Source organism: Gavia stellata, chromosome 6 (genome assembly GCF_030936135.1).
Source record: "Gavia stellata isolate bGavSte3 chromosome 6, bGavSte3.hap2, whole genome shotgun sequence".
Classification (NCBI taxonomy): domain Eukaryota; kingdom Metazoa; phylum Chordata; class Aves; order Gaviiformes; family Gaviidae; genus Gavia; species Gavia stellata.
This window is the reverse complement of record NC_082599.1, coordinates 35949539-35964095: the sequence shown is the minus strand read 5'-3', so window position 1 is coordinate 35964095 and position 14557 is coordinate 35949539. Positions and strand designations below refer to the sequence as shown.

General features: G+C 42.0%; 1 protein-coding gene across 3 annotated transcripts in view; it reads left to right on the top strand.

The window, feature by feature from the left end:
- The window catches only part of IGF2BP3 (insulin like growth factor 2 mRNA binding protein 3), a 116931-nt gene that overhangs the window by 101128 nt on the left and 1246 nt on the right, over window positions 1-14557 (top strand). For 2 of the 3 annotated variants that reach the window (XM_059818591.1, XM_059818589.1), the window contains 3 exons: window positions 3813-3932; window positions 8064-8138; window positions 12712-12843. In XM_059818591.1, the coding sequence (XP_059674574.1) occupies window positions 3813-3932; window positions 8064-8138; window positions 12712-12843 (327 nt within the window). The remainder of the gene's footprint in view (window positions 1-3812; window positions 3933-8063; window positions 8139-12711; window positions 12844-14557) is intronic. The other variant, XM_059818590.1, reaches the window with a different exon arrangement.

Here is a 14557-nt window from a genome sequence, read left to right as displayed (position 1 = left end):
TATGAAGTAAAAAAGGTGAACTGCAGGGTGCCCTCTAGCCTCATTAAAGACACATATATTCTCCAAGATATATATATACACACATATATATTTTAGGTTTTAAATTTGAAGTATATGTTTAAGCAAACTTGGCCCTGTTAAGGGAGTGAATATGGAAGCTCAAATTCCACACAGTGGGAAATTAGTTCCCTAAATTTAGTGTTTCTAACATATGTTTAAGATCTAGGAATCTGTTTCTGATATAAGTCATGCTGAAAGTTCCTGGAAAGCTCTATGACTTATGTGGCATGGCATGGGGAAGATTAAATTATAGTTGATTTTCTTCCATCCTAAGATCCCCAGAAGCATCTGTAAGATTGATGGGTGGTGTAGTCATTGCATTATGTTTTGATGTGTTTCTTTTGGAGGATAGTCTTCCAGTAAATACAAAAGGATTTTAAAATTATTGTGGGTAAGGAGGTGGACAGATAATAAATTGAACTTGGTGTTATGATACTCTCTTAAAAGCCTTAGCTAGACTTGATTTCTGCCAGAAGAAAAAGAAAGAGCTGTTGTTTTTGATGTTCATGCTTTAAAACAAATCAAACAGTATGGTTTTTTTCAGTGGTTAAAAATCAGTGTGGGTAAGGAAATGGACATAACCTGTCTAAATCCTGCGTGATGTTATACTGGAGGTGAATTTGGTTATATGTATGTGCCAATGTGCTTCTGCAGGCAAGAATTCGAAAAATGACAATGTATGAACAGTTCAGTATTGACAGATTCTCCACTGTTCCTTAATAAACATATCACTATTACATCGAAATGGAAGTTTAATGTTAAAGAACCTCAGTCACTCACACAAAAATAATAAAAGTCCTTTCGGAAAAAATAAGTTGGAATGTATCAACAAGTCAAAATTATGAGGAGGGATGGGAGGGAGTGCTATAGTGAGGTGACTGTACAGTTGGAAGGAGACATGTACATCTTCTGTCTTTCCTTGCCTTTGCTGCCCATGTTTCATGTTTAAGGGTGAGGCACCAGAAAGGAATTTCAGTGGTGAATTGAATCTAGCCAAGAAAGTGGCTTGAAACCAAGCTTTGGGAAGAAGAGGGGAAAACTGTGCTGCAGGCAGATGGGCAATAGAGGGAAGGCAGGAAATATCTGCAAACAAAAGTAATTAAGTTTGATTTGTTTCTATGGTAGAGAAATGTGTCTAGAGGTGGGTTTAGGTAGAAGCTGTGTAAATTCTTGAAAACCAAGTCAAGTTACATGTTTGATTTGTAGAAGTGTTGTATGAATTAGCTGGGAAGTTTGTGTGCATTAGCTCAAAGTTCAGCTGGAAGAGGGTAGCTGGAGTTGCGTGTGGGAGGGAAAACTTTGGTAGTGGACTTTTGCAGGAGCTGGTGCATGTGTGGACAATTGAAGGTAGGGGTCAAAGAGATGAGCGAGCAAGGGATGGCTAATCTGTCTGCACCTGGATTGGAAAGAGAGGTTGGTCTACACCCAGTGCAGTTAGTATGGGTCCTTGCAACAAAACCAGAAAAAAACCAAATGCCTCATGAATTTCTATCCATTTAGAAACAGTTTTCAGAAGTGGTGAGATCAACCAAGTACCTACAGCAGCATTTCCAAATTAATGGAAATCTTGCTGAATTGGTGAAACACTGGAATAAGCTGCCCAGGGAAGCGGTGGAGTCACCATCACTGGAGGTGTTCAAGGAATGTGTGGACCGAGGCATTGTGGGACATGGTTTAATGGGCATGGTGGTGTTGGGTTGATGGTTGGACTTGATGATCTTACAGGTCTTTTCCAACCTTAGTGATTCTGTGAATTCACAATGAACATGTAAAAGGACTTAGTACTCACAGGATGTTTGTAATAATAGGAGAAAATGAGTAATCTTCTGGAAAGCGGTTTAATATACATACTGAAGTGACTGGTATCTTTCATTACAAATATGTAGTTTCAGGGTGTAGTTTTGAGATCGTTTTAAACTGATCTGTAGGCAGATTAAAAGGGGTGTTCCCACCTTTTCCCATGCCCTGACCTAATTGTTGTTGCTTCCTCCCTTGTTGCAGGACTGCTGCTTGTGTGGTTCTCTGGTTATTTGGGTCAGGGACCCACTGCCTGCCTTAAAAATCAGCTGTATCTGCAATCCTGTCGGCCACAAAGCACATGGGGCAATGGGGAGGCTGGGTGTGGAGGGCTGCAACCTGTGTCCAGGGAAAATGTGGGCTTAAACCAGCATAAACTGACTGTGAATCCTGACGCCTTGTATGTGTGAAAACACAGGGTAAATTGTGCAACTGTTGCGATCACCTAAAGCAGAATGTGTTTTCTATTCTCAGTATCCTATTTTGGGGTTTCTTCACCTGGTACATGGAACTGTGCCTGGAATTTGTTTCCCCTGAGGTTACAGTTGCTTGTGTTTACCAAAAATAAAGTGGTAAAACTTGGAAACAAGCATTTTGTTCTGATTTGTTTATGGTTAATGCACTGGGACTTTGCTTCCCCTTGAAAGAAGTTACTGAAATTTAAAAATAAGTGGAGATAGCTTTTTTTTTTAGGATTGCAGCTGCTTTCTGCTTTGTGTTGCATATAGCATATCTTTTTCTGAAAATATCCCAGAAAAAGCTGCTTTGACGAGCTTCCGTATGTGGGTCCGTATCCCTACCAAAATATACAAGTGAGCAAAGTTAAATGAGCATGGTTGTCCCATATGCTCTGCTTGCTGGTGCTTGGGCTGGTCTGCATGGTGGGCACCGAGAAAGTGAGGATGACTGCACTGTCTTCAAATACCTCTGAGGGAAAAGGGCTTGTTGGCTTTGTCTTGTTGATGATCAAAAGAAATTTTGAAAATACGTAAGAGGGCTATATGGAGGAAGAAATGCTTTAAAGGGGCGGGGGGGTCTTAAATACCTCCTAGTTCAAAGACAGGTTTCTGTGAAATGTTTTTGAGAAGTAACCCTGACATAAGTGGATGGATTAGTGGTACGGTGGCCTAGTGGGTACTAGGCGGTGCTCTGTTAGTCCGAGAGGAGGTCTTCAAAAGTTGGTAAAATAGTTATGGCTTATTGTGGCATACGTAACCCTGCGGTTTGATCATCGCTATGCAGCACATGGAGAGGATCTCAGGATAGGGCGTCTGCTTGTAAGCAATACGAAGTGGCAGTGGTGCCTGGTATCCAGTGGGTGCAATGTTAGGGTCCTCTTGCTTTTAAAAATGCCTAATCTGGCATTTAATTTACTAGTCTTCGTGAGGTCTGCTGCCAAGGCTCCAACTGTTGCATAATGTTACACAGGAGGAATCGCTGGCAGTTTTCAAGCTGGCTATCATTCCACATCACTCCCACACAAAGGAAATTGTAGCATATATGTAACTTTGAGGCTTTTTGTGCTGCTCTCAGCACAATCTAAAATAAAAAAAGTAAGAAAACTAGAAAGAGTTTGCCTGCTCAGGCTGTAGCTCCTCTGCTTGTAGCAGCCTCATCTGCAGAGTTTTGCATGTGGAAGAGAATCCAGACAGTGACAGGTAAGAACGAAAGCCTCACAAAGAAGCAAAACCTCAATCATTTTTTAAAACTTTAAGCAATAAAATTGAAAGTATTTTATAAAAGATGAAAGAATCCTCTTTTGGCTCGAACTGTTCTTTCATGTTCTGTGAATTCCATGATTCCCAGAAAAAGCCAGACCCTTAATATTCAGAAATCACAGCACATCATAAGATTTCCCCCTCATTTCCATGCATGCCTGTTCTGTACCCATTTTCCTGTCAGTCTGATTCATAATGTTCAAAAACATTCACTGCATATTTCCTTCTTCCCCACAGCAACAGCCCGAGTCTGAGACTGTTCATCTGTTCATCCCAGCCTTAGCAGTTGGAGCTATTATTGGCAAGCAGGGACAGCACATCAAACAACTTTCTCGTTTTGCAGGCGCATCTATTAAGGTATTATTACACTGACTAACTTTCTGTCTATTCTACGTGACACTTTAAGCAAGTTTGCACAAGCTGTGTTTTCGTGAATGTCCTCCCCCCACTCCGTGCTTAGAATGTGATGTGATAAATGGTACATTTGTTTATAAATCATCTTTTAATCTTCCTTGAGACAAGATAATTAGAAGCATGTTTTCAAACGTCTCCTGAGGTGTGAAATATAAGCTGCAAAGAAAACTACTTTGGTGGTCTCAATTTCTTAGAAACAGACTTAAGTCTTAATGATGCAGCGCTTAAAGGCTTTCTTCTTGCTTTCGGTAAAGTGAAAAATGATGAGGTAAATTCCCCTTCTAAAAACAGCAGCTCAGGTGAAGTCTCCTACTGCTGTGGCTGCTCTTGCTCTGTTCCAGATGGATTGGTCTGGGCAGTCAAGCTCAGATGGCTCCACGCTGAAGCATTCATGTTTTAAAATCACCCATGTACTGCAAGCTCCTGGGGACGGTCAGTTCTTTAACGTTACGTTTACCTCAGCACCCTGCTTTAACATGCAGCTGTTTGTATGTTGACCACCTCAATGTAGCTAAGAACAAGACGGTTTGCAGAGGTTGACCTAATGGAAGCTTAAGTTAGAATTTTAGTCAATTTGTTGAAATCCTCCTTGGATGTGCATAGGTGTTAGTACCCGTTGCAGTTGTAGGAAGGCCTTGGGTTTCAGCTACCAATGCCATTGTAACCACAAGTATCTTCTCTAGATGCTTGAGTTTTTTTCTTGTAAATAGCCAGTTCTGCTATTCCATGCTGTAAAGATAATGTTTTGGCCTAAATTTAAAAAAAAAAAGTAAAAAAAAAAAAAGTACAGCGTTTATCTTTGTTATGTGCTGTTAGATTTCTGCACAGATGAAGCAAACATTTTCTTCTCAGTTTTTTTTTTGCTCAGGAGATGTAGCCTGTTTAGCGAGTGCTATGGCAGAGATCTGCCAAAGGTCAGGGCAGAGAGGCAGGAGCTGGCTATGCTGAGTTGAGCTTGCTGAAGCCGGTGAGGCTTGGAAGGTGTTCATCTAAGTGTGCAGAGAAAAATAATTGGGGAACCCTGATGAATGAGTCTTGTGTGTGGTTTGCCGAATGCCGATCCATTTACTGGCCAGTCAACCAACTGGCATACTGCCCAGTTCCATCCTTTATTGAGCAGTACATTAAATAGTTGTTATACTACCCAGATGGCTTACATTATTACTGCCCTACTAACCATATTTTTAGGGGAAAAAATGGAATAGAAGAAAGTAAGAGGTGTTGATTTTTCTTTATCAAATCTGTCTTGTATGGAGGTGTGATGTATCACATGTATTCCCCCGTTCTCTCTCGAGTGCCATAGTTTAATCTCTCCATTCCCATAGTTTAATCTAAAGATTAAGTGGTATATGGAAGGTACTGCTAGGTGGAGAGAGAAATGTGAAATAACCTGGACCTCCAAGAACCCGTCCAAACTAGTTCTTTAGTTGGTCCTTGGAAGACAGTTTAGTGGAAAGGGAGTTTCCTGTGTTTCTCATGCATCTGGCTAACAGTGGCCTCGGGCTTCCTCTACTGGCTGGCACCCTTCTACCCAACGCGTTTAACATATCTGTATTAATTGAAATTCAGTTAAAAGTTTGCTAAAGCTCTGGTCTTTTGTTCCTTCAGTAGGAATAAAGTAAAGAAGACTTTTGTGTGGAAATAGGATTAAATCTTAACAGAACTGTACAGATACTGGGTATGCTTGCTAAATTGGGAAGTTGCATGTATGCTTGTCAATTAAAATAAAAATGCAACTTCATCTGTAATCTGACAGAACAATATGGAGGAGCATGCTTGCTTCTGTGTGAAAGTGTTAAATATGACAGTTACTACTAACTTATTCAAAACTTCTGAACTCTCCTTGTGTTGACCACCTGCCCTTTATCATAACTTTTGAGCAAAATAATAAATTGTGAATCACAAAGGGATCTGTGCTTTTAGCTAATAGTTGGAGGGAGTGCTGCCTGAGTAACTTTTAACTTGCTAAACTGTAGTAATCGTATTGTGTGGAGGAAGTAAGACTTTGTGCATGACACTCTGAACTTGTTTTGAGTTGTGATATAGATTGTTACAGATGAAGACGCATGGGGGTGTAAAGCGTTTTCTTTGTGCTCGTGTTGAGCTGTGTAGATCTGATGAAACTCGTTAGCCACGAAGACCAAATAAACTGCAGATGCACAGGGCTTCCGCATAAGGCTGCGGTGTCCAGCTGTCACTTCAGAGGTGCATGCAGCTGTTGATGAGCTCAGGTTGTCTCCCTGTGCTGGGGGCCATTGCTTGGTAATGCAGACTTGGAGTAGGACTCCAGCAGACTGAATTATTCAGCAAAAGAGCCAGGCAGAGACTTCTGGGCTGTCTGCTGCCTATCCTGTACTACAGTGCTGGGACCTGTTGGGACCCATTGGCATCTCCTTGGTTATAAATTATTCCCAGAGTAGCCCTTCCTGTCTTTGAAGGAGTCAAGATGAGCGTTACAGGTTTTGAGTGTATGAAGTTGTCAGCTTGTGACTTGGCATAGGGAAGACCGGTTGTTTTCCAGTTAGGAATGTAAAACTATTTCCCTCAGAAGTTAAAAATTCACGACTTGGATACTATTTGTATGTATATAACTTCTCCTTCCAAGAGCAGACAGACAAAATTAACACTGAAGCCTCTTAGGTCGCCCCTTCAGACATTGAAATGTTAGTCGGTACATGTTTCTTTCACAGCCCTCAGCCATGTTTTACTCCAGCTGCTGAGAACAGGACATGCTAAGATAAAAGCAAAACAAGAAATGTCCCAGAAGACTTAAACACATGTAAGATGTAATGAAGGCTTGATGGAAAATATTTTTCCTAAAATTTCAGTAAAGGTGCTGGTGTTCACTAAGAAAACACGAGGTGGCTGAGAGGCAAACTACGATGTCCATTTTACATGAATGGTAATTATCAGGCTGAGCTCTGTTCAGTCAGCTGCCTCCAAATGTGCCTCGAAATTTTGCCCCTCTAAAATACTTGTGTTTCAAAGAATGAATGGATTTAGTCTGTGCTTGCCCTTACCACAATGTCATGTCATATAAATGTACTGCTTGTAAAATGAATGTGTATTTTTAGATATAGCCAGTTGGAATGCAGAAATCATATGAAAAATAAATATGCAAACCAGATAACTAGTATGTAATGTCTTCTCCATCTTAGGGTACAATAAGAATAATTATATAAACTTTGGTTAACAAAATTCTTTAGTGAAAATGATGCATGGTGACTGGTAATTTGTCTGAAATAAACTACAGCTGTTAAATATGAATAACATCCCTATGCCAACAGCTAAGATGAAATCCTGTAGTGTTTAATATATTGCCCATTCAACAGTGGCTATGTAATACTAGATGTAACACTGGAAATGTCAGTTGTGATAAACAAAAGATTCATCCAGAATGTCAGAGGCTAGTTTGAATTATTTAATGCCACTGGAGTCTGAGAACAACACCCACAAAAATCTTACTTTTGTGGTGACATGAACTGCTAAAGACCCTACAGGCATCTCTGTCTCAGCTCTGGTGGAGCTTAATTTTTATTTGGGTCACACAAATAAATGTCTGTAGATACAAACCCCTTGGAAACTGCGAACTCATTGTCCAGTATAGAGGAATGTTTTGGATGTGGTTAGTTACAGTAGTAAAGTGATCCTCTGTTCTCAGAGGGATGGACGCAAACTTTTTCTAATGAGCAAAACTTGTTAGACTATTTAAGTTAGCGAGTAGGGATGAGAACCTCTATCAACCATGCTTGTCTTTTCTGAAGGCTACATGTCTTGCATCACTCATAGCCACATGAAAATGGCTTGTGGGATTTTGCCATATGTGGGTGAGTAGCTATGCCTTTAATATTCAGAAGTAAATTTGCTTATGGTTTGGCCAATTTCTCCATATTTCATTATAGTTAATTAATGCACTTTAAAGAGAACAAACCTGTCATGACTGAAGTGTAATGCTGCTGCTGTAACGAATAATTTTTCACTCTTGAACAGAATGTGAGACTGAAATGGGGAGGAGGTGGCTTTAAACTATTCCTTCAAAAGACGGCTACCAAAAGTTGTGTTTATCCATTCCAGATTGCTCCTGCTGAAGGACCAGATGCCAAGCTGAGAATGGTTATCATCACTGGACCTCCAGAAGCTCAGTTCAAGGTACAACATATGAAAACTTGTCAGTCTGTAGTGGCCTTTGGACTGTAAGGGACAATATTGAAAACAAAACACTTGGTTCTGAGCACCATTTTATTCAGAATTTTAGTGAACACTTGATTTTTGCTTTTCTTGTGCTGAAAGGTGTATCATATGAATCATCTTGAGGGTGCTCACAGGGCATGTGCAGGATAACCAAGGGATCAGGCCCAGCCAGCACAGGTTCATGAAAGGCAGGTCCTGCTTGACCAACCTGATCTCCTTCTATGACCAGGTAATCCGCCAGGTCACAACCACCCCAGGCAACGCTACAGGCTTGGGGACGAGTGGCTGGAAAGCTGCCGGGCAGAAAAGGACCTGGGGGTGTTGATTGACAGCCAGCTGAATATGAGCCAGCAGTGTGCCCAGTGGCCAAGAAGGCCAACGGCATCCTGGCCTGTATCAGAAATGGTGTGGCCAACAGGAGCAGGGAGGTGATCGTGCCCCTGTACTCGGCTCTGGTGAGGCTGCACCTCGAATCCTGTGTTCAGTTTTGGGCCCCTCACTACAAGAAGGACATTGACGTGCTGGAGGGTGTCTAGAGAAGGGCAATGAAGCTGGTGAGGGGTCTGGAGCACAAGTCTGATGAGGAGGGGCTGAGGGAACTGGGGTTGTTCAGCCTGGAGAAGAGGAGGCTGAGGGGAGACCTTATCGCTCTCTACAATTACCTGACAGGGGGTTGCAGAGAGGTGGGAGTTGGTGTCTTCTCCCAAGTGACAGGACAAGAGGAAATGGCCTCAAGTTGTGCCAGGGGAGGTTTAGGCTGGATATCGGGAAAAATTTCCTTAGTGAGAGAGTGGTGAAACACTGGAATAAGCTGCCCAGGGAAGTGGTGGAGTCACCCTCACTGGAGGTGTTCAAGGAACGTGTGGATATGGCATTGCGGGACGTAGTTTAGTGGGCATGGTGGTGTTAGTTGATGGTTGGACTTGATGATTTTACAGGTCTTTTCCAATTGTCGTGATTCTGTGAATCTGAGTAATACAGTACTATCAGAGGCCACATTCTGGTCACCTGAAAACGGTGGGAGTTTCATGTAAGTTAGAATCAAGTCTCGCATGAAAATATGGCCATATTAAATTCCTAATTTTCCCTTTTATCTACGAGCACAACAGTTCAGTCTTTCTAGGCTGTCTTAATACGTGCAACAGTTCAGTGTGTTTAATTGAAATAAGAAACCTGACAAGATGAGAGACTGAGTCTTCCCAGGTTACTGTTGCATGCCAAATGGAAAATGCTTTTTGGGTATCTCTGCAGATAAATGCAAGATTTCTAATTGTATTTCCACTACAACTACAAGGAGATACTCAACCTGATTATCCCATTTGTGTTCAAATTGAGTTCTGGAGTGGCCTTCTGCCTTAAGTGCCAAGGGATAAATCTAGTTACCCCAAAAGGAGTTGACCATGTTAGGAGTGATGCAGACAGCTCAGTGCAGCAAACTGGCCTCATCACAGATGAGGCCCAGAGCACGTAGAAAGTCACCTGAAAGTTCATGTCTTGGCATCGTTCTCTTGCCTGTTCTCGTTTTTGTCTTTGTATTTTTGCTTCAGGGCATCTTGCAAGAAGGAGGTGCACAAACTTCAGGCATATCTAGAATCAGTTTCATTAATGCCTTTAGGAGTTTTGGAGGAGTATCAGGGCAGGTATTTTGCAGTGGTGATAGCGAACTAGATGCATTTGGGATTATTGCTCAGTTACAATACACATTTGAGAAGTTATTGAAGGCAAAGCATAACTTGGAAGCTCTGCCTTCTTGAGGCTTTCTGTGTGCATGTGGGCTTGGCCGCATGGCATGTTCTATGTATGGAGTGCTCTTGTGATCTGGGATTAGCACAAGGTCAGATTCTGACTACCTTTTCTTTCCATCAGATATCAGTGAACTTACCCTCAAGCAGTAGCAGGCCAAGTAGATTTGGGTGTCCGTTTTCCTGACTTTTCATGTAGGCAAAGGCTTGTCCTCAGGCTTCGTCCCTAAGATAGACTTGAAGTCCCACAGAGTTATTCTGCCAGTTCTTCTCCCCAGCCTGGATCATGCAAGGAGGAAAGTCCCCCTTTTCTGCACGCCATACACTGGTTAAAACTACATAAATCAGTCACTTCTCTACACTTGGGCTTCTGCTTGCAAAGAGGGATCAATGTACTACCACAGCCGATGTTCCTGAGTATGCTGGTCTTGTGAAAAAGAGGGATTATCTCTTGGGGCTTCCTTCAGCTCCAGTCCTCATAGTCTTCTACTACTCTTTCAGCAATGCCCTCTTGACTGAGATGAGCAGAGGCAGAGTTCAGTCCTTTCTCTTACCACCACTGTTAACATGAAGCATTACAATCAGGGCCAAGCTTCATTAATGCTGTTCTTAAGCTCTGTTTAAGAAGGGTCTTCTCTATCTTTGAGCTTAGGCTATTGCTTGTTAGGCACCGAGAATGTAATCTGGGTGCACAACAACTTGAAGAGGGAATAGCTGCTTCTCAGATGAGTAACCAGCTCTCGGAGAGGCAGCGTCATCCCAGAGCCTGTGAGTTTGGCATCCTTTCCCTACTACATTGTGTTCTGTCTGTGATTCATGTCCATGGTAGCTGCAGTGGCTGCACCCCTTTCTTCCTCAGCTGCAGTAGCCTGAGGATGTTGCGGTATGCAGGGTTATTTATTAGCAAGGCAATGGGAAGAGAATATGCCACTGTTTACAGCCTCTGCAGCAGTGCTCCCTAGAGTTTAGGCATACCTGTGACACCAATATTCGGAGATGATAATGTTGCCTTGGATGTGGGACACATGCAAGCGAAGTGGAATCTAGTGTAGGCAACATCTTTCAGCCACTATTTTACTGTGAAGGAGCTGCAGCCTAGTTAAGTTGTTTCCTTTCCTTAAAGACTTTTTCAAGAGCTGAAGTATTTGGGATGTTGGAAATACATCTACTACCTTTTTAAAAAGTCAGCATCCCACCTTGCTTTATAATTCAGCAGTAATGCACGTTTTTTTCCTATAGTACCTCTCCCACTGAGCAGCCTGTGCAGGTTGTCAAGGTGTTATGCACACAAAAAGCATTGTCATTGAAATAAAAAGGGCTATGATGGCTACTGTCTGTCTCTAACAAATCTGGAAATAGTTTCAAAATCTCCACCTTAAGATGATGACTGGGAGTAGTATTTTATCTGCTCTTGGCAAACCCTTTTGAAGTGTTTTCCTGGAGCAGGAATCTCTGATTCTAGGGCTGTTGATGGTGCCAGAACGTGGTAGTTGTACTGATATTTTGTATGGCTTTTTTGTGTAGTCTTCTGTCTCACTGGAAAGTTGATAGCTTTTGTCCTCTGTGACAGGGTCACACGACCTGCAGTATCCCACCTAGGTCAAAGCCATGTGCTACAGATTTTTCCATACTCTTCAGGTGGAGTCTGACTTACCCAAAATACCGAGTACTTTCAGCTCCAAGGTCACAAAATATCTTTATCTTACCTATTCTAGAGTAGCATGAACTTGAGTAGGCTTTTAGTACATGAGCTAGAAATAAGATAAAATAAGCTGCCACTATTTAAAATAATTATCACATCATGCAATCTTTTTTTGACTTTTCATGTTCCACTGCAGTCATGGCCTGTAAGATGGTTGGATTTAGCATGTATGCAGTGACAGGGCTGGTGAATGTGATTTAAAGAATGTGATAAAGAATTTGAACAGGAAAGACTTTGTGGTCCTAGGTTTATGGTCTTTACAGAGCATCTCTCTTCAATATCTCAATAGAAATGTTCTTTCGATGCCTCTAGGAGATGCAGAGTAGAAGTCCTGGTTACCATTTCTCAAGAATTCACTGATGAACAGCAGGGAATAAGGAAACAAATGTGTTTAAAAATCAACAAGATTCATGAGCTTAGTCTCAGTGGACATTCTTCTTGTTACCTGGCACTTGCGTGTTCCCCAGAAAAGGGAACTGAGTGCTGGTCGGAGTAATACTGTTCCCTTGGTGCTATTTAGATCTAGGCAGTTTGATTTTTCACTTTAGAAAATTGAGCAAGCTCAGATTTATTTATTTTTAAACAGTTCGTTGTAATGGATTGTAAAAGTAAGCTGTTTGCTCTAACTGGAGTCTTTATCCCATGACTTGTTGGGAGGGGGGTGTGTTGTGGCTTTTTTTGTGTTTAGCATCCTTAAAAGAATGGGTTTCTGAGCCAATTAATTGTATTCTGTGCTTCTGGGTGTAATAAAAAATGCTTCAGCCAGACAGTAGTTCTCTCTACCACTCTTTACCTCTACAGAGATGTAATAGTTTCTTTTAAAAGCAGTATTTTTACTGCAAAGCAGAATGATAATGATTTCTGTTTAAATTGCTTCATGATTCCCTCGTTTGTCATGCAATCTTTAAAGTTGGACAGTGGTGCTTCCTAGTTTGGTACAAAGACTTCTTCTAGGAAAATAGTTACTGTATTTATTATGGAAAACACTTTTTCAGGGTTGTGTACTGAGAATTCTCCTTTCTGTGGAATTTGTTGTAGTTAACTACATTTTAATAAGCGCATTCTCTAACTGAAAGCATTTTTGCAGGCTCAGGGGAGAATCTATGGAAAACTTAAAGAAGAAAATTTCTTTGGACCTAAAGAAGAAGTGAAACTTGAGGCTCATATAAAAGTGCCATCTTATGCTGCTGGTAGAGTTATTGGCAAAGGAGGCAAAACAGTAAGTAGCTGAAATAAAACTTTTAGTGTTGTTCAGTTAATGTTTCTTATTTCAGTGTTTATATGTGTATAAGGCTTAAACATTTTGCTAACTAATAGCTAATCCTTTGAAGTTACGTTCATCTAAAGTTCTTAATCTAAAACATTTTTAATTAAATAATGCTATGCATTTCTAAAATAAAATGAGTGTAAATGGGACAAAGACTCTAACCTTACCTCTTCTTAACACTACGGAAGCTGACAGGCTACTGAAAATAATTTGGACCCTTCTCTTTGCTGGGTGAAAAACTGGCTGGACAGCCGAGCTTAGAGAGTTGTGGTGAATGGAGTTAAATCCAGTTGGTAGCCGGTCACAAGCGGAGTCCCCCAGGGCTCAGTTTTGGGGCCAGTCTTGTTTAATGTATTTATCGATGATCTGGATGAGGGGATTGAGTGCTCCATCAGTAAGTTTGCAGACGACACCAATCTGGGCTGGAGTGTTGATCTGCTCAAGGGCAGGAAGGCTCTGCAGAGGGATCTGGACAGGCTGGATCGATGGGCCCAGGCCAGTTGTATGCGGTTCAACAAGGCCAAGTGCCGGGTCCTGCACTTGGGTCACAACAACCCCATGCAACACTACAGGCTTGGGGACGAATGGCCGGAAAGCTGCCTGGCAGAAAAGGACCTGGGGGTGTTGGTCAACAGCTGGCTGAATATGAGCCAGCAGTGTGCCCAGGTGGCCAAGAAGGCCAACGGCATCCTGGCCTGTATCAGAAATGGTGTGGCCAGCAGGAGTAGGGTGGTGATTGTGCCCCTGTACCCAGTGCTGGTGAGGCTGCACCTCGAATCCTGTGTTCAGTTTTGGGCCCCTCACGACAAGAAGGACATTGAGGTGCTGAAGCGTGTCCAGAAAAGGGCGACGAAGCTGGTGAGGGGTCTGGAGCACAAGTCTGATGAGGAGCGGCTGAGGGAACTGGGGTTGTTCAGTCTGCAGAAGAGGAGGCTGAGGGGAGACCTTATCGCTCTCTACAATTACCTGAAAGGGGGTTGCAGAGAGGTGGATGTTGGTCTCTTCTCCCAAGGGACTAGCGACAGGACAAGAGGAAATGGCCTCAAGTTGTGCCGGGGAGGTTTAGGCTGGATATTAGGAAAAACTTCTTCACTGAAAGGGTTGTCAGACACTGGAACGGGCTGCCCAGGGAGGTGGTGGAGTCACCCTCACTGGAGGTGTTCAAGGAACGTGTGGACGAGGCATTGTGGGACATGGTTTAATGGGCATGGTAGTGTTGGTTGATGGTTGGACTTGATGATCTTACAGGTCTTTTCCAACCTTAGTGTTTCTGTGATTCATTATTCTGTTTAGAGTTCTCCATCTTGTGGAGGTTTTTCAAGGAAAAATGTATAAATACTTCGACATATTTTTTTCTTTCCTACATTATACATTGTATGAGTTTTCTGACCTTAAACTTGTAAACTCAACCGTAAACACTGTGGGATCTATTTGCTTTTTTAAGTCTTGAATTTAACACCTTCTCTGTGTTGTATTTAGTCTTTAAAATACTTCTACAAACATAGAGAACTTGGTGCTAATTTATGTTAGAGACACAAGAGGCTCATCTTGCAAAGTGCAGACTCCTGCACAAAGATGCTTTCTGTTAGTGGGTTTCTTTGTTTAAACATAACTTAGAGGATGTTTTTGTGGTCAGCAGTATCGTTTGAGGCTTGGTGGTTGTGGG